Source organism: Propithecus coquereli, unplaced genomic scaffold (genome assembly GCF_000956105.1).
Source record: "Propithecus coquereli isolate 6110/MARCELLA unplaced genomic scaffold, Pcoq_1.0 Scaffold210, whole genome shotgun sequence".
Taxonomy (NCBI): domain Eukaryota; kingdom Metazoa; phylum Chordata; class Mammalia; order Primates; family Indriidae; genus Propithecus; species Propithecus coquereli.
The window spans coordinates 1,829,017-1,849,307 of record NW_012146079.1 but is presented as its reverse complement, the minus strand read 5'-3'; the positions used below and the strand labels follow the sequence as shown (position 1 = coordinate 1,849,307).

At 39.8% G+C, this 20,291-nt stretch overlaps 1 protein-coding gene across 3 annotated transcripts in view; it reads left to right on the top strand.

Moving 5' to 3' along the window:
- The window catches only part of PLD5 (phospholipase D family, member 5), a 296,287-nt gene that overhangs the window by 170,467 nt on the left and 105,529 nt on the right, over positions 1 to 20,291 (top strand). For all 3 annotated transcript variants that reach the window (XM_012644361.1, XM_012644362.1, XM_012644363.1), the window contains one exon: positions 2,781 to 2,892. In XM_012644361.1, the coding sequence (XP_012499815.1) occupies positions 2,781 to 2,892 (112 nt within the window). The remainder of the gene's footprint in view (positions 1 to 2,780; positions 2,893 to 20,291) is intronic.

Genomic DNA, 20,291 nt, shown 5'->3' with positions numbered 1-20,291 from the left:
TGGTTTTTCTCTTGTTAGCTTTTTATCAATTTGATTCATGGGCCCAGCCAACGAGCCTAGGAGGCTAGAGAAACAGGTTTATTTCCTTTCCTACAAAATCAAAAGGGCCTCCTGCATTCAACAGTCTCTTCAAAGTCACAATGGGGCTGAGATGAATCTCTATCCTGGGGTACAGCTTCCCGCACAGGACTGTACTGTCCATCATAAGGTTTTTGCAGACTTCATTAAAAATTGGCTTAAAGTAGGTCAGCATTCCTGAGACACTATCTTTGAGATGATTTATTTAAGTTTGAAATATTGGCTAATGTTTTTCACCAGAAAGGGCAAGGTTTTAAATTGCTGATGTTTAAAAGCCAGGGGGCTTTTTGCTATTTCTCTATTTTAAAAATGATGAGAGAATTTAACTTGGAAAACACTAGGCCTTACTGCAGAACTTCGCATAAAGTAGGTGTTTAATGCCTTTGGAAATTATTACATTTTCACTGTCTTAACGACAATGACTGGATGGGGAGATAAGACACTGAAGATGAGAGATTTAATAGAAGTTTCACCTGAAGCCTGGGTATGGAAGTTCTACCTAAGCCTACATTCATTACAGAGAATGCTATAATTAAAAATTTTAGGATTCCTTGGCATAAGCAATCAGCACATACTAAAAGTAAAAATAAGCTTTATTTAATGACAGTCTACCAGTATCTGTAGATTTCAGAGTTTCTATTTTCATTCATGTTTTGAGAGTTCTGGTCTTCTTTGTCTTAAATCTCATAAAAATAACACAGCGGGAATCAATTTAAGGCATGGAGCCAGAAACACAGATAGGTTAGATGATCTCTTATGTTTCATCTGTGCTAAATATGTTCTGTTAACTAAGAGGAAAAATACATGAATTTGTTTAAAAATACTGTCCCGCTAACTGAGAGGGGGGAGGGGTCCCACAAAACACACAAAGTATTTCTCTGCCTAAAAGGGGAAAATATAAACAGCGAATGAATATGTGATGACCACCAGTCTCGACTGTAGAGATCGGGGCTGTGCAGACGTCACCAGACCTTCAGCAGAGTATGACAAGGTATAGTGGACTTCCTGGAGGAGCGCCAGAGCTGGCAAGGAAGGTCGTGTTGGTGTTAACTCTGTCTGGGGAAGAACCTCGAAGCCCTGAGCCTCTCACCATCCAAGCCTTCACCTCTCCATAGTAAATTTAAAATTGACATAGATGCTGTGATAGAGACACGGAAGTCAACAAATAAGCTCCTGGTTCTTTTCTTTTCTGTTCTTATCTCTGTCTTTCTGTATGTCTGTCTCTCTTTCTCTCTCCCCTCCTTCCTCTTTTTTAAAGAAGGAGTTTATACCTGTTCAATGCACCCACTCAACCTGCTGCACAGAAATACCTGGTTTATGGTGAGGCTACCTCCAGGTGTGGGGGGTGCAGAGGAATTTGGTTGCTTTTGATGAGCTCCACTTCAGGCCACTTTTATTTCTACACTTAGTTAAAATGAAAAGGAGCCTCCACGCGTGACATGGGGTGTAGCCTCTACTCCACCCTCCAACACTCAGGGGTTGTGGGACTTTGGCTGTGCTGACCAGCTCCAGGCTAGAGCCCTGCTGGATTGTGCCAGACACTCCTTCCTGCTGTCAGCCGTCACCCAAGCATCCCGACACCTAATGCTCCAAAATTCCAGGTCTTGATCTTCCACTTCACTCTTTTCTCAGGCTGAATTGCAGGAATCATTGCTCAGCATCCACATTTGTTTGCACCGTTCTCTCTTCCTTTTCGCCAAACCCTTTCCATGTAATCATTGTCCACAGTCCGTCCTTATCTAAGCAAGATGAGACTTTGCCACTTGGGGGCCATTAGGGTCAATGTCTTATTGTCTGTCTGGCCCCTGAAGGCATTTAAGTTTGTGGCCCAATAGCAAAAAAACTGAAAAATCAGTAAAAGAAGACTGTTTCCCTTTTATGATAAGGAGAGAGAGTCTATCAAAACACACAAGGGAAAATAAACAGGGCAATGTTGCAATCCAATTACCTGAGATAATGCAACGACTGCAGCCGCCATTATTCAGTCTCCCTAAGATTAAAACTCATTGCAAAAATTATACATTTTTGAACATCTTATGAGGAAAGGCTTTATTTTTGATTTTGTTCTTATTTCAGTTATTTTTAGGCAGAACATTAATTGAATTCAGTACAATAAATTTAAACAATAGGATGAATGCAGGTAAATTAATAACAGTGATTTTCTTCGTAATAGCTAATACTTAAGGGATACTTACTATTAACTCCTCCAATCTCACAAAAATCTTTGGAAGTAAATATTAATATTATCTACGTTTTGCAGAGGAAGAAACTGGAGATTAGCGAGGTTAAGAAACATAGTTTGTAAACTGGAAATCCAGGTGGACTCCAGGTCTCTCTGGGCTAAAATAAGCAACTGTTTAATCTTTGCTGTTGCTTCTTCATGTGTAGATAACTACAGATGTAAAAAGTGAAGGAAGGGTAGATTGCAATGAAATTATTACTGCAACGATTGTTTTATTGCACAATACTGAAAAAGACATAATGGAATCTGTGTTTGTGCTACTATCCTATTTATATAAACTCTTTTGAAAGAATTCACTCATTCATCCATGCATTAATCTTCCATGAATACCAGTTGTTGAAGTGCTTGCCTTTTAAAATTTGAATGAATAGTTTTAATTTTTGATGAGCTTATTTATACCTATTTAAAATGGCCAACATTTAGGTTTTCTGATTTCCTTATCTCTGAATATTTTTTCCAGGGTCAACGTCTTTTTGAAAAGTTACTCCAACTGACTTCGCAAGATATTGAAATCAAGCTAGTGAGTGATGTAACAGCTGATTCAAAGGTATTAGAAGCCTTGAAATTAAAGGGTAAGGCCAAGGTTGATATGCTACTCTACCGCTGGGTATTCTGTTAAGATACCTTTAATTTCACTTAAAATAATATACAATTTCTTTATAATCAATACATTTTGCTTAGTACACTTCTTATTTCTCCTTTAAAAAATAGCCTGATTAAAGCTTTTAAATGAGAAAACTAATTAGTCAATACTGCTGGGATTTTTTTAATAGTGTTATTGCATATAGATTTATGCAAAATAATTGACTGGCCAATAAATAATAATTAACTAGAAAGAAGAATCTTTTCCTCTCTGAACATTTCAATGATGTGATTAAAGAGCCACTTCTCATCAGAGTAAGCATTGGATCTCTGTTTTTGTCTTTCCAATCAAATGAAAATCCTCTTCATGCTGTATTTTCTTTAAAATAATATAGTCAGGTCTCAAAGTCTATGAAACACAACCTGATTCACGACTTTTAAGATAGTTCCACAGGAGAACACCACTTATGTAGCCATTTTGCAATTTGTCTCACAATCTCATGAAGACTGAAAATAATTCTAAACTAGCTTTATTATGTTGTAATCTTCTCTAACTGAAATGAACTCTCACTTCCATATAGTTTTTGCTGACTTGTAAAAATTGTTAACTGGAATTTGCTATCCAAACTCTAAGCCTCTAAAAAGAATTTGCACATTTGAGTCAGTGAAATGTTGGAGCTGCTGGTTGTGCTGGGGAGAGCAAGAGGCACTGGCCTCAGTGGGTCTCATGTTTCACCTGAAGACATGATCATATCTCACATTTGTGCTGTTTAAACGTACTGTGAGTTTATGCTCATCATCTTCCCCATATTTTGAAGTGACAATATACCTTCCAAAAATGGAACAGACTACGAAACAAATAAGTGAGCCCAAGGAGCCTTTCCTCCTAAAGGAGGAAAGTTGGATGGGATAAAGTATATTGAAAGTCGTAAACATACAGAAGACATGGGCTTGGCCACGAACATGTACCTATCATCATGCATATTATTTTTTCCTATGCATAGGAAAATAAAGAAAACTTACAAGATATTGGTATGTCTCAAAACCTGCATTATACTACTTCAGTGCAGCATAATATTTTTGACAAACTACATATTATCTGTTCAATAAATTGACAAATACAGTCATCATGGGTTAGAAATGTATTATTACCTTTCTCATTTAAAAAGTGTGAAACTGGGTTCCCACTATCCGAGAATTTGTTAGCCAACAGCTTTTTTAGGAATGGATGACTTTTGGTTGACTGAGGGTCCCCTTATTTGCAGATGATTTTTCTCATGGAGTCTATCAGCATCTCCTTTGGCTTTGATTATCCTGGAAGGATAAAAAACAGTTGGGTTAGGAAGGGAGTGAGGGAGCCTGAGAGTTCTTACTTCTTGGCTATATATCCATGAATCTCTTCCTTGCCATAGCCCATGCTAATCTTGTAAACTCAACCAAAAGTCAAAACTGGGGGGATGATAGGGTATGGACAAGACTTTCTTAGGAACTACTAACTATTTGGCTACCCAAATAGGGAATAGATATTAACACATTTATAGACAAAGGCCTGGTTTACATTTCTATTGTGAACTATGGCATTCATTATAGTCATTTCTTCTCACAGAAAAAAGAATTGTTTGCATTTTCAAGCATATGTGTACTACTACAACTTAGGCTTTGTTAATATAAGAGTTCTTGTGTCCATCAATCCATGAGTGGATTAATAAACTGTGGTATATGTATACCATGGAGTACTATTCAGCTTTAAGAAACAATGGTGATATAGCACCTCTTATATACTCCTGCAAAGCGCTGGAATGCATTCTACTAAGTGAGGTATCCCAAAAATGGAAAAACAAGCACCACATGTACTTACCATCGAACTGGTATTAGCTGATCAACATCTAAGTGCACATATAAGAATAACATGTATTGGATGTTGGGCAAGGGGAGGGGGGAGGGGAAGGAGGGGACGGGCATATGCACAAACAATGAGTGCGATGCGCACCTCCGGGGGAATGGACACACTTGAAGCTCGGACTTGGGGGGGAGGGAGGGTAAGGACATCATACATAACCTAATCATCTGTACCCCCATAACATGCTGAAATAAAAAAAAATATAAGAGTTCTTATCAAAATAAAAAAATAATTTTCCTTTACAGTAGTAAAATAATAAACAGGACGCAATTTCTCATAGCTATTTCCTATGTACTTAAAGTAAGCCTATCTGGCTTTTAGTAATGCACATTTGTGTATTGTAAGCACAACATATATAAATCTTTAAAATACAGTGAAATATTTCTCTACTCTCATCTTTTGGTAGAGACATATTACATGATAACTTAGTGCATTTTAGAAATAATTTTTAATGAAACTATTTTAAATCTGTGATTGGATCCCTTTCTTAAGGGTTATCTTTTAATCTTTTTTTTTCTTTTTTTTTTTTTTAGGGAGAGATTTTAGTCTTTTAGTAAAATTCCAGGAAGCTTTGTCCAGAATTATTTCACAAAAAATAGTGTAAGACTAGCCTTGAGCAATTTCAGCTGCAAGGGAGTTTTACTAAATATAGAAGCTAATCGAATATATTGCAAAAAAGGATAAAAGTGAAGCTTCCCAATACATGGTGAAGATTTAGTGCAGGCATAGGCCAGCGAGGGCAGGGCAGGCTGAAGAAGTGAGACGGCTGGCTCGAAGCCACAGAGACCTGGTGGACAGTGACATTCCCGGTCATTTCCTGCTCCTCCCGCTCCCCACTCTTGTCCTCTCTCCTCCGTGATTCAGAATCAGGAAAATAAACCATCCCTCCAAGATCTCAAACTGTGGCTTGGAAGTGGCGTGCTTTTGAAACCCAACCGTCAAGAAGTACTCAGACCCAGGGAGGGATTTAATTTTACATGAGGATTTCTGTAAGTTCAAAAACAATTTTACTGTTCACTTTTCCTAATTTCACTTACTAACCATCTGCACCTGTATCCCCCAACACACATCTTAAATGCAACATGTTAACATAGCTCATGCGCTTCCTCTCTCTCCCCCCAATGACAACAGTAACGTTACCCAAATTTCCATCTGCCCAGTCACTCATGTTAGAAACTAAACTCCACACTCTCATTCTTCACATCTACTGAGCCAAATTATGTAGAATCTGCGCCTAGATCTTTCTCCTAGATGTCACATTTCCTTCTCAGCTACCACTGCCCTATTCCAGATCCTTAATCCTTTGCTCTGGCCTGGAGACCTTCCCACTCACACCATCTCATCTCCACACAGCTACCAAAGAGATCATCTACCTCATGATTATTATCAACGCAATAATCGTGTGTGTGTGTCAGCGTGCCTGAGTGTTATGCAAACTTTTTATTAAGGAATATCATGATGCAATAAAGGCACAAGTATTAAATGTATAACTCTGTGAATTTTTACAGTAGACACATCCATGTAACCCCTTCTGAGATCAAGATGAGCTATTTAGAAATGTAATCTTTATTTCTAAACAATTGGAGAATTGTTCTATTTATATTTTTGTTATTTTCACGATGGTTGTAGAATACATTTTGTATGCTTTCAATCACTTGAAATTCATAGAAATTTTCTTTATAAATTTGTATTTCTAGAAATAAAGTTGCTTTATAAATATTGAGGCTTTTTTTTTTTTTGCCTTCACACAGGTTTTCATTTTCATTTTTGCATTTTATCAACTTTTATAGTAGTCTTGGCAGATGTAGAACACCGCAAACATCTCAGAAACTTTCCTTATTCTCTGCTGCGGTCAATATTTTCTGTAGAGATAACCACTATTTTGATTTCTACCACCACAGATTACATTTATCTTTCCTTGAACTCTATATGAACAGAATCACAGAGTATAAACTCTTTTATGTCTGGATTCTTTGGTTCAGTTTTATGTTTATATGTCTTCTACATGTTGCATAAGCAATAGGTTATTTTACATTGCTGTGACATGAGCCCTCCCCCAACTGCAAAGAGTTCACAGTTTGGTAGAGGAGATCAAGTGATAAGTAATAAACGAACTGAACTGATCAAGGAATTCCTAAAACATCTACACAGAGTCCAACTTTTATGAATCACTTTTTTCATCGGTCACTGATGCCTGTGTTTTCCACTCAACATCATCTCTGCACCATCAAGAGTGTCGATGGTGCTGTGGAACTTTAAGAAGCAGAATACTCTGCTGTTGTCTCTTTTTTCTAATCAGAATTCCATTCTGCCTGTTTTTGAAGTTAACCAGAAATTGTCAAAGGAAGATATCCAGACAGTAGCCAGGTCTTGTATTCCTTTCTCAAAGGGTCCTTAAATGGTTTGTTGATTGAATATTGAGAAACTGTGACAGCCCTGTCATGCCACCAGGAATAACAACCAAAACCACACAGTGACAACACAAGTGACAACTTACCACCTGGTCTATAGCAATCATAAGATGCATTCCAGTGTCAGAGATGTTAAAATGTAAAGACCACATGTTTTAGAATCAATGCCATATGATAATAAGGCTTATTTTAAAATAGTAATAAATTATAAAATTCCACTTAGAAACCCTTAACTTTAATAAATTACATTAAATTATTATAAAACTGACCATCGTAATACCACACTAAGAAAGGTAGATTCTAAACCAAACCTCTTGTAACAGGGCTTCTTTGTAGTGCAGTGACCATACTCAGTGAATGGAAATTCAGAGAATTCAGGCTATGCTGGTTTTTAAGAAACACAGGGCATCTTTAACAGAACCCCTGATGGCTAGTGCATTCAGTGAAGGGAAATATTCATATCAAAAAAAAAAACAAATAATAATAGCAACAACAACAAAAAACCCTGCTATATTACCTGAAATAGGAAGGACATTACACAAATTAATTTTTCATATGCAATTTCTGTAGGAAAACAACACAACGAAACCAGAAATCTGAAATACATTGGAGAAAAGATAGTCTCCTGGTGTAGACAATGAAGAAACCAGAAATCATATTCCTAAGTATGCAGCATGATGAAATTGCAACTCAAATGAAACCCAACTCGAGAGAGCTTGGTTCTAAAAAAGAAGGATATAAAACACTCAGTGGTAACAGGGCACAGAAAGTCTCAGGTGATTGGTCCTACCAACGTTATCTGCTAAGACAGAGTGACCGTAGGAATAATGAATCTCACTCATGGGTTAAACTCTGTCACTAGGTGCTGATTGGTCTTTTTTAAAAACCATTTAAAAATTTTTATTTATTTTAACTGACAAAATTGTACATATTTATCATGTACAACATGTTGTTTTGAAATATTAATACATTGAGGAATGGCTAAATCAAGTTACTTAACATAGGAACTACTTCTTACACTTATTTTTTGGTAGTGAGAACACTTAAAATCTACTTCCTTAGCAAATTTTAAGAATTCCATACTGTACATTGTTATTAACCATCATTACCATGTGGGACAATAGATTTCGCCTCATTGCTGGTGATCAGTCCAGCTATACAACCACAGAAAGAAATTCACCCTAGAGCTTGCGGGGGCCTCCGTACGGTGCCTCTTTGTTCTGATGGTGCGGTTCTCTGTGGGCTCAGGGGCCTGGTGTTGCAGGCTTTCAGTTTGTTAAAATCAAACGTGTGTTTCCCTCCCACTCCCTTCTCTCTTGCACACAAACCTGCAAGTGATTAAACCTAAAGCTTAGTCTATGCTGCCTAGATATGTTTTGAAACATCCTTAAGGAGCTGATAACAGAACTGTTTTATGAGGTTTTGTTTTGTTTAGCCAGAGCACTCACATGTCAAGAGTTTTCTTTTCCTGTTTGGATTCTTTAGGTAGATAATTGATAGATGACAGAGATAGATATATAGTTGACAGACAGACAATCTCAGTTCCTTTGTGCTGCTATAAGAAGTATCTGGTAATTTATAAAGAACAGAAATTGATTTTCTCACAGTTCTGGGCTCTGGAAGTCCAAGATCAAGCACCAGTAGGTTCAGTGTCTGGTGAGGACCTGGTCTCCACTTCCAAGAAGGCACCTTGCTACTGCAGCCTTCAGAGGGGACATCCTCCAGCTGTATCCTCACACAGTGGAAGAGACAGAAAGGCAAACAAAGGTCTCAGCTTGTTCCTTCCAGCCCCTTTACAAGACACGTGTCCATTTATGCTGTAAGCACTACCCAATGGTCTCACCTCCACCACAATGGGTAATACTACCACAATGGGCATTCGACACATGAATATTGGGGGACATTCAGACCATAAAGATAGAAAATACATACATCTCCAAATCTTCTTCCTATGAGATTTTAAAATTAAATGTCTAAGTTTATCTTTTCATCCACACTGTTTCATTTCTGTTACTCTTGGTGAAGGCAATATACACCTTAGTCACTGTGACAGCACTCAGCTCTCTAAATCCCCTCATTTGCCCCCTTTGTGACTAAAGTCATATATTTGCTGGGTGACTCTCTCAGACACAGTCTGTGGTTTGAGTAAAACTGACCCCAACTTTCCCTCATTAGCATATACACCAAGTAAATGAGCTACTTAGAGCCCTACCCATGTTGGTGAATAACCAACAGCCACAAGACCCTAATGAGCATGGGATGGGCATCTTCAGGTCATTTGGGTTATGATCCCACAAAGCGTTGAGCAAGCAATAGATATTTAATTGGCCTTTACCTGTGACCAAGTTTTATTTATTTAAGTCAGAATTTTAACTGAAATAAGACTACAGCCCTTTCACTCTCCTTAATATCACTGTATTTTTTAATTGTTGTGTTCTGGTTTTCTTTTAGCTGCATTATTTTAAAGTGGGGAGGGAGATGCTATATTCTTTCTGTCAAATTCTAAATGTACTCCTTCCCAATGCTTGTTTGAATTCACGAAAGCTGTCCTCATTCATCATTGATAACCCATATTTTTATTTTCATATTCACGCATCAGGCTTAACAAAACCTTTTAAAAGGAAAATACATTCCTAAAACTGAGCATAGAAGCACATACAGATTTTTAAATTAATATGAGCTGCCCCAATTTCCAACTTGGACATTTTTACAAGGTGAGTTTTGAACTGCTTACTGCAGATCGGTGAAGTATAATTTGAGATTTTATGCTTATTGAGGCTTTTTTACTTAGGTCTGTCTGCTTTATAATTGCTCCAAATTCTGACTCTGTAAGTAGGTATGCTTGTATGTGGTTTATTTAATGTAAGCAATAATAAGTATATCTTGGTAATTTCCCTAGAGGAAACTTTATATTGTTTTAGCTTTCATTTCTGCTGTCTGAAAGAGTGCCATTGTTAAGGAAGCTGAAGATGTCAGAGGGTCTTTCGTTGTCCAGGTGAAGGATTGTCCTCGTGATCACCAGAGTGTGGAGTTCTTTGGACAGGAGATTTATAAGGCTGCCTTCTGCTGAGACTGCTCTGGTAATGGCCCAGACAAAAGTAAAGTGTCCTTGTTGTCACCCAGGCTCTGCTTCCATTTTATACCTTCTCGAAGTGAATGTCACTTGAGCTCTTGGCCGAGTGCATGAAGGCCAGCGCCTTTGTTCTATATGTGGCCGTCAGAATTCATTGCAAGGAGTTTTTTCTTCTACCTTTCCTTGTAGCACACCAAAACATTTGGCAGGAAGGCAGGAGCTCCTCCACCTATGGATGTTTGGACACATTATGCTTCAGTGATAATTAGCAGAATAATTAGCGTAGCATTTAGGAGCAGGTACTTTGGTGTCATATAGACTTGTGCCAAAATTCTAGACCTGTCATTGCCGTGTGATACAACCTTAGGCAGGTTACTCACTTTCTCTGAGCTTTGGTGTCCTTTTCAGTAAAATGAGAATAATAATAACCTCCCTGAGAGCTATGAGAATTAAATTAGATAATGTATAAAATGCATCTGCTGCAGGTACCTAGCTTATAATAAACTTTTGATAAATGACATCCACTACAGCTGTTGTCTTAATTTCCCCAGACGTGTTATCTTTGCATTTGACCTGTCAGTGCCTCTATACTGGATTAATTTATGCCCCTAAACCATACAGCTAGCTCTGTGATTTTCTGATGAAAGAAAAGCCCTGGTTCTAACTGTACCTTACAAATCATCTTTTGGGATGCAGCTGGTTCATTAGCCTTTAGGGTTGTGCAGTGACTCTCCCTGCCTCCAGGTTGTGGTGGGTCCAACTGGTGACATCGATGACACTCCAGCTGTGTTTTCAGTCTCTGTTCTAAAAGCCACCCAAGGTAGGTTTGCAATTCAGTGTGTTTAAACTTTCAAAAGGGTTCATCTAATACATATAATATAGTTGAACCATTCATCCATTTGCTCTAAAACATAGGATCTAGTGCTAGATGTTTTTTTAATTTTTATTCCTAATGCATAAGAACCTTGGTAGGCATGGCTTTTTCAAGGAAATTATATGCATATCAAGTCTTCTGACATTATAGAAGGAGAATTTTATCTAGTCAATCTAGGTGTGGCTTTTTGCATTTATTGTAGAGATGTTAGAATTTGGGGAGGGTGTTCTTGAAGAAGTGAAGAAGAATAAAGGTATAAATACAAATAAAGGAATAAATAACCTTTCTGAAAAGCCTTTGATTCTAGGCATCCCATGCCCATCATTTTTGGCAATGAGTTCACTGTTTTTGGATGCCCGTTAAACTTTGGGAAGCCTTCACACATCTGTGTTCTGAAGAGGACTAGAGACAAGTTTTCTTCTTGGCTCTGTACTCACTGACTTTGAGCAGCTCCTGCCTTGCTTGGAGTAGCCACACAGAAAATATTCATTGCACACATGAGTGAGTGAGATCCCTTGCTTCTGTGAGCGTGCCTCCGTTTTCAAGGTGCACATGCCAATTGCACCTGCTTTTTAAATCAATACCATCGGAACTAGAGTGAGTTAAGCTGCAAAGCTCCATTTCTCTTGTTTCCAGCAGGCTGCTCAGCATGAGCCTTCAGCATGCCCTATTATTTCTGTGCTTTCCTTCTTTCCATACCGTATTTTATCCTTTTGTGTGTGTGAGCTAACTTCTTCCCATCCCTTCCTCATGCTTGGTGATTTTCTACTAACTTCCTCATCTCTCACCCACAGCAACAGGTATTCCAAAGACTTACAGCTCCCCTAAGTTCCCTAAGCCAGCAGTCCCAAACCTTTTTGGCACCAGGGACTGGTTTCATGGCAACTGTTCCAAGAACCAGGTGGGGATGGGGAGATGGTTTCAGAATAATTCAAGTGCATTACATTTATTGTGAAGTCAAACCTCTCTGCTAATGATAATCTGTATTTGCAGCCGCTCCCCAGTGTTAGCATCACCGCCTCACCTCGGATCATCAGGCATTCGATTCTCTTAGGGAGCCACAACTTATATCCCTCCCATGCATAGTTCACAGTAGGATTCACGCTCCTGTAGAATCTGATGCCACTGCTGATCTGACAGGAGGCGGAGCTCAGGCGGTGATGCAAGCGATGGGGAGCGGCTGTAAATACAAGTGAATATTCACTCACTCACTCGCCCTCTGCTCACCTCCTGCTGTGCAGCCCGGTTCCTAACAGGCCATGGACCAGTACTGGAGTTGGGGACCACAGCCCTAAGCAATATCTTTCTCTCTTCCTAAGATCGTGTCTCTTACTGAACATAAAAAACAAAGTAGAGGCTTATCGGCTTGGGACACTCCCAACACAATACTCCATGCACGTATATTCTCTGTATCTGTGCCCACCTCCGTCTCCCGTCCTTCAGCCTCAGAAGGAGGACATGGCATCTTTGTTTCTCTTCCAAAGCTAACCCTTCTACCTGAGGCTTCCGGTCCCCCTTTTTCAGGGATTTCATTAGGTTTTTTCTCTCTTACTTTTACAGTTACTCTGCCTTTTAAATTGCTCTTTCCCCTCAACATCCAAACACACTCAAGTCAACTGGGGGAAAAGGAAGAAGAACTAGGCAACATCTATGCTAGATCTTCTCTGGCTGCTGCCCCCACCCCCCTCCCCTCTCCTGCCCTCTTCTCCATGTTCACGTTTATACACCACCGTCTCCACTTTCCTGTGCAGTCCTCAAACCACAGCAGTCTGGCCTCAGCCCTGACTCTGCTGAAACTACCTCGTCAAAGTCACCAGGAACTTTTGGGTATGAAACTTGGAGGGGGTATTTTAGACCTTGTATCACGTGACCTTTCTGCAGCTTTGAACACTGTGCCCTGCTCTTTTCTCTTCCTTGGGTCTGTCTAGTTGCTGGCTTTCCTGACACCATTCACTCTGCAGTACCTCCTGTGTCTCTGGTCGTGCTTCTTAGTCTCTTCTGCTGACTTTGAATGCTCCATCTTTTCCTTAAACATTGGCTTCTTCTCCTCTTTTCCTCTTCCCCTCTCTTCTTTTCACTTTCTGCTCCCTTTCTATGTTGAGGGCTTCTGCTCCTATGGCTTCATTCACCAACTACATGTAGATGGCCCACATGTTGTTTTCCCTGAGCACCAGGCTCAAATGTTCAACAAAACTTTACATTTCCACTTGTATACTCTTGAAATACCTCAAAATCCACTTTTCCAAAATTAAATTGATGCACCCCCACTATTCAGCCCTCAAAGTTCTTCAAGTTGTATCTCAGTAAATGAAATGACTGTCTGTCCTTACTCTTGCCCCAAAAGAAACCTAACGCTGTTCTTGACTCCTCTTTTTCTCTAACCTCTAAAGTCAAATCAGCCTGCAATTCTCATAGGTGTACAGTCCTAACATCTCTAGAAATGGCGCCCTTTTCCCCTCCCTACCACCCCCATTCTAACTCAGGCCTTCATCATTTTCCTCTTGAGAGACTGCAAATGACATCCTGACAGCTATTCCTGACACCAGTCTTGCTAAGTTCTCTTCTCCACACAGAATGATGCTCTTAAAAAATCAGCAAATTCCTCTTGCCCCGTCCGTGTCTTAACATTTCTCGGTGGCTTGTGTCACCTTTAGTAACATGTTCCGACATAGGGCTCCCAAGCTGGTTTTAGGTCTTGCTGGATTTTTTTTTATTTGAATGTATTATTTTATTGTGTATCAGGATAAAATAACTAGTACATCAGACACGTTATTTTATGAATGCTTTAGTAATGTTATTTTACAAAATGTTATGAATGTCAATGAAGTTATTTTATGAACTTAGGGCAAAGCTAAGTTTAAAAAGGAGCCAACTCACATTTGATTTAAATATAATTAAGTAATAACAGCACTGGTCTAAGACAGGATTGATTTAATAAAAAAAAAAAAGATAGTATGGAACTCAAATGGCAACTGAGAGGAGACATTCCGAAGCCCTATCAGGGTTGCTCCAGGAGCAACCCCCATCCCCCTGAGCTGAGCCCTCTGCCCCTCCTCTGAGCTCCCTCAGCCCCCAGGGCTTCCCTCTCTCTGAGCACTCACCACGCTGTAATGCACATTTCTACTTCTAAACTTTAACCTCAATGAGGGCAAATTGGAAACTTGATGCCTGGCACCTGTAGTCAATAAATCAATGTTTGTTGACTAAACAGCAGGAGCTTTGAGCTTTGAAGCATTACGTAGAGGGCGTTCCAGATTTTCCAGATTTCAGATCGAGTTTTGATTTTTATAACATTATTCTATTTTTCTGTGGAAGAGACTAGGCAATGTGGCAAGTTGCTAAATTTAAAATCGGGAGATTTAGAAGAGCTGAACAGTTTTGTCTGACTTGCTTAAGACAAGGGTGGTGAAGGAATAACTTTCTCTGTACTAAGAGAGCTGTGCTAAAAAGGAATTTCCCTGTATTTAAAACTTCTGATGGTTCTCAAATGTTATGTTAATTAGTAAATGCTGGTGCAAGCATTTTGAAAGTATGGAATGCCATAGAAATGCTAATTTTCATGGAAATTTACATAATGCCTTTTTCCTAATAGAAAATAGCATTTGAAAATGGCACTGAAAATGGCAATGAAGGGTTGATATAATTCAGACTATGTTGGTTTGTGTTTCTGTTCCTTTAATAAGATCCTGTGGAGATCAGAGGTAGGAACTGTTATTTTGAATGTTCTTTTATACATGGTCATTTGCCCAGTTGGAGGATGGGGTAGGGAGTGGTACTTAGAAGAGTTTGTGTGCTTTGCCGAAGTGTTCTAAGTTCTTCACTCATCCATATGGCTAATTAACCCAAACTCAGGCAGAGGCAGTAAGTGATTTACTTTTCCACAAAAAGTTAAGAGTATTAATGTTTGCCTATCCCTCTCATCGGTTTTTCACGACTCTTTTTCAGCTTTCTTCGAAAGAGAGTTTGACGATATTTTAGTCTGTTTTGTGCTGCAATAGCAGAATATCTGGGACTAGGTAATTTATAAAGAACAGAAATTTATTTCTCACAGTTCCAGGGGCTGGGAAGTCCAAGATAAAGGTGCTGGCATTTGGTGAGAACCTTCTTGCTGAGTCATTCCATGGCAGAAGGCAGAAGGGCAAAAGAAAGGACCGACTCGCTCTATCAAGCCCCTTTATAAAGTGTGAGCTAAAATAAAATCCTAAGTCCTCTGCTGACTGAATGGACCCCCTCTTGGCCAATGGGATGCCAGAGAAACCTTAAAACTGAGCTCCCAGCCGTGATGGGATGGGAGGTCAGACATGCCTCATTGTACCCCCTCCCATGCTAACAGCCATCAGGCTTTTTTCTTTAAGGGCTAAACATAAACCAATCTTATGATCTATTCCTCCTTATTTGCGGTTTTAGCACTACAACTAACCAGCATTTTTTACCAACCACCAACCATGCAGTAGCTTTAACCAGTCTACAAAGCGTGTGTAGAGAGGGTTTTCATGTCCTTGCTTCACCTTTTGACATAAGAGGACCACCATTTCTGAACACAGACCCCATAAAAGAGCCTAAAGCTCAATTGTACAGGCACATGTTTCTCCTTTCATAAATATTCACAACTCCTATAACTTGTTAAATATGTATATTTGACCATACTGCTCAGCATAAATTCCTCATCCTGTTGTCCCTGCCTCAAAGCACGTGTTCCTGGCTTCTAGCCAAAGCTTTGCTTCCCGGCCTGTTGGAATGGCCACCCACAGGCTGCAGCCCTTTATGAGAAATAAAGCTCTACTTTCCAAATTTATGAACCTCGTCATTTTCTTCACTTAACATAATGTACCTAGTCCTGTTCACAATGGAGGAGCCCCATGGTCTAATCACCTCTTCAAGGCCCCACCTATTAATACTATCATGTTGGTCATTTAGTTTTAACACCTGAATTTTGGAGGGGACACATTCAAATCATAGCAGAGGGTGTGTGGGGATACATGATTTTATAGAATTATTAAGGAGAATGATAAATTATGTTTCCTCTTGAGGAAAGGGTACATGCAAAGTAACTATAAACAAAATGTAAAATAACTAATAAGTGTAAAATAACTGCATAATATTGGTAAGTATATAATGGTATGAAATCAAAGACAATAGTTCAATGTGTGGTTTAATAACAATTACACCAACTTGTTAAAAAGCAGCAAGACCAGAGGTGCTGTGAGTCACGGTGGGCTTTGTGCCAGTGGAGGGTCATAGCCTTGGTGGGGATAGGATTCAGCTGGGATGGATTTAGTAGAGGCAGGATTCAGTTGGAATGGGTTTTTGTGGAGGTGGGACTCAGCTGAGATGGGATTTCATGGAAGCGGGACTCCGCTGGAATGGGATTTTGTGGAGGTGGGACTCAGTTGGGATGGGATTTTCTGGAGGTGGGACTCAGCTGGGATGGGATTTTCTGGAGGCGGGACTCAGCTGGGATGGGATCCTGCTGCAGCCACCAACCCCTTATTCTCCAGGCCAATAACCCTCAGGTTGCCACAGCAGCTTTTCAGAGTTAGGTTCACAACAATTATGTACAAAGTTGTACACTGCAGCACACTTCCTAGAATTAAAAAGAGTAAACAAGCGAACATCTACAGGATGGAATAACAATTGTCCTCCAAAAATCATGTGGAGGGGGAACAGCCACCAACGTGGGAAAAAAATGTTCAGATGATATTGCTAAGTGAAAAACAGTAGCCTACAAATAGAAGCTACTGTGTTGTTTCATTTTTGTGCAAAGATAATCTAATTTTATGTACATGAAAAGTTCTACTTTAAAGTGTTGATAGGGGATATCCTCAAGTAATGAGATTACACTGGTTTTGTTTTGTTCTGTGTGTGTGTGTTTGTGCATTTGTAGTATCTTTTCCATGCAAGTATAGGATGTAGACCAAAGCTCAAATTCTGGAGTGGGAATATGGCCCCGGCTTTGACACTTGTGTGACCTCTGTGAGTTATTTAACCTCTGGAAACCTCAGTCTCCTGATTTCTACAATAGGCTATATTACTTCTATAATAGTAGCTGCTTCATAGGGTCATTCTGAAGATTAATGAGCTAATCTATAGAAAGTATTTAACATAGTACTTGGCACATAACAGGTCCTTTAAAACATTTTTCAAAAAAAAAACTTGAGCATATTTTTTAAAGAGGAAATGCTGTGAAGAAAGGAAGGAGGGAGGAAGGAAGAGGTGGGGTATTTAGTTCGGTCCATAAATGCTGCCTTAAGATATACTGGGGCAGCAGAGTCTACATGGTGAGGGGCCACGGTGCCAGGCACCACTGGGCCCAAAACAGATTTCCTTGCTCAGCAAGTCTGTACTCAGGGCATGTGGCCTAAAGAACAAATTCCCATCCCTACCTTCTATTCTCCCAAGGAAATTCCTCTCACTTACATCCTAAAGGGCTTCTCAGCTGAAAATGCCAACACTTATAAATATTGCATGAGAATGAGTTAAACTACCAATGGAGACTCAATCTTTCATGTGGTTCTGAGGAGGAGGTGTGCAGAGACAGGATCTAACTCATCCTGACAGGTTTGAGAATGGATCTGTGCTTCCTCATGAAGCCAAACTTCTGCTTTCGGCAAGGAGCCTGCACCACTGAATCCCCACACGCTGTGCAGAGCAGGCAGGCTCTTGATTTCAGGCTGTTACAGTCAACAAAGAGGCTGATGAATGAATCTAATTATTGACAAAGCAAAGCTGATGAGAAGGCAAATGCCAGCCTTTGAAAATGAAGTCTATGCTGCTGTGTTCCCCTAAGCAAATTTCCTATAATTATGCCTAAGTAAAGATTGTTCATGCTTCAGTTTGCAGAAGGTGTTATTGAAAGAGTAGCACCTTTACTCTGGTTTTATTTTTCCTTAAATGCAAATTATGCTTATCTTTTAAATTAACATTCTCTAAAAGCCTTCTTTTTTCTTTTTCTTTTTTCTAACCCATATAAGTCAGTATTATAGTGGTTCAAGTTTAAAAACTGGGAGTGTCTTATATATTATTGGAAAAACAACAGCATGGTAATTTACTTGGAACAGTTTCTGAGGCTCCTAGAATAATCAGTATTGACAAAACCTGTTCCTAAGCTGAGTGGAGTTTTATGTGATTTAGTTTAAGATTGTAAAATAACTCAATAACATTTCAGAAGTAATATGGAGCTAATTAAGGTTCTGAGTTCCATTTGGATTTCTGAGTTTGGTATTCATCTTATTCTCATTTGGAAATTCAGCTGGGACTTTACTTTCTGATTGGTTATTGCTGAGACCACACTTGGGAAAAAGGTGTCTTTGTCTAGGACTGTTCATGACTCAGAAGTTTATATACACTCAACAGATAGCGGTTGACCACCTGCTAAGGCATTATGAGAAATTAAGATCAGGATCCCAGAAATCGCAGAACAATGGTGAGCTATGCTGAATTTTTGGTAGTGCGTTCTTCAAGAAGGAACACTCTCTCCCAACACCTTACTTCCTAATAGCAGGTGGAAATCACACCCTGATTATACCTGCCTTCTCAGTCGTCTCTAAACTCATGTCTCTGCAGGAGACTTATAGGTATTTGCACTCGTTTAAAGCCAACACTGGGCTGGGTGCATCTGTTCTCCCCAGCTCAAGTAGTCAGTGGATTTTTAAATAATATATTCCTATCAGTATCTAATCTGCATCAAATATTCTACAACTTAATTAGACGCTGCTTTGTTTTGTCTCCCAGTTGTCCCCGTGTGTGTCACCTGTTCCCATGAACAGGGGCTAAGCCTTCCTGGATCACCTCTGCCATAGTGTGAGTACTTTGGAGCAGCGTAAGTGCCTGCTGGCACTCATTTCCTGTGCTGCCACCAAGGATGACTCGTGTGAACATTCTCTCTACCCCAAGATATTCCCTGCCCAACCATAGGCCGGCACACCATAGCAGGTAATATATGCATATTTTTCATTAAATGGAAAGCATATTTATTCTGAATTTGTTGTGAGACTTGAGAAAGGTCCAGAAACTTTGGGAGCTTTAAGGAAGAGAGAAGAGCTGTTGCTATGCCTTCTAAATCACATTGTGACTGGGAAGTGGAAATATCTGCTGCTGTTCAAAACGATCGTGGTTTTAAGGGACTTATATATTAGTTTTCCAGTCCAAGAAGTACATGGGAGGTGAATAGCCCTGATATTACAATGTTTCTGATAAAAAAGCAAAAGCTCCACAGAATGTTTAACAGAACAGTATTGGGATGTGCTGATACTGAGTCATTCTTCCAGCCAGAGATGCCTCAGGCAAAGAAAGCTGCCCCAAGAGCTCTGACATGGGCACCCTGACGTTAGATTTCATGGGCAGCAGAGAGGCCTCTGTGTGTAGAAGACCCAGGGTGGACATAGGCTAGCTCAAAAAGAGTTCCCCAAGCTCCATGTTCCTCTTCCATCATCTCTTCCACAGTACCCTGAACTAGGAGGCACTGTGTTGGCTGAATTGAATTGAATTCCCTGCTATGTACATAGAGCTACCAGTGCTCAATAAATATTTACTGACTTGAGTTTGCAGACAAGACTGGATTTTTATTGCTCCCAAGCTGAGAGTGGGCTCCTCTGGTAATACACATCTCCTCCTGAATGATGCATAGGTATTTCTTGCCCTCTGGTTCATTTCGAAGCTCTTCCCACCCTATGCCCTGTATCTCCATAGCTGCAGTTAAAACCCGCTTCATTTTATTTTCCTTTAAGAAGAAACTGAGAATGACATGTCTGTCTCTGGATTCCAGGAAGGAGTTGTACACACTCTAGGCACCTTCTTCTCTGGCCAGTTTGGTCAGACTCTCCTTACACTGCCTTCTTCCTCCCAAGCCTTCCCCTCCTCCCCTCCTCGGCTCAGCCCTTACACTCGCGTAAGTCACAGCAGGCCCTGGCATATGCGTTAAACGTGTGCCAATCCACCATTTGTGGCACAGCAAGCTGTCTGTTTGGCAGCCCCAGATGCCACCTTTCCTCGTTTTTACTGTTTGAGGACTCTGTTTAGTTCTTCAGATAAAATTGCCTGAGAAGCCATTTTTGTTACATTTATGTTCATTCCTTGCTGGGGCAAAGAAGGGGGGAATGAGCTTTTAAGGGACTGAAGAGAGAGGTGAGACA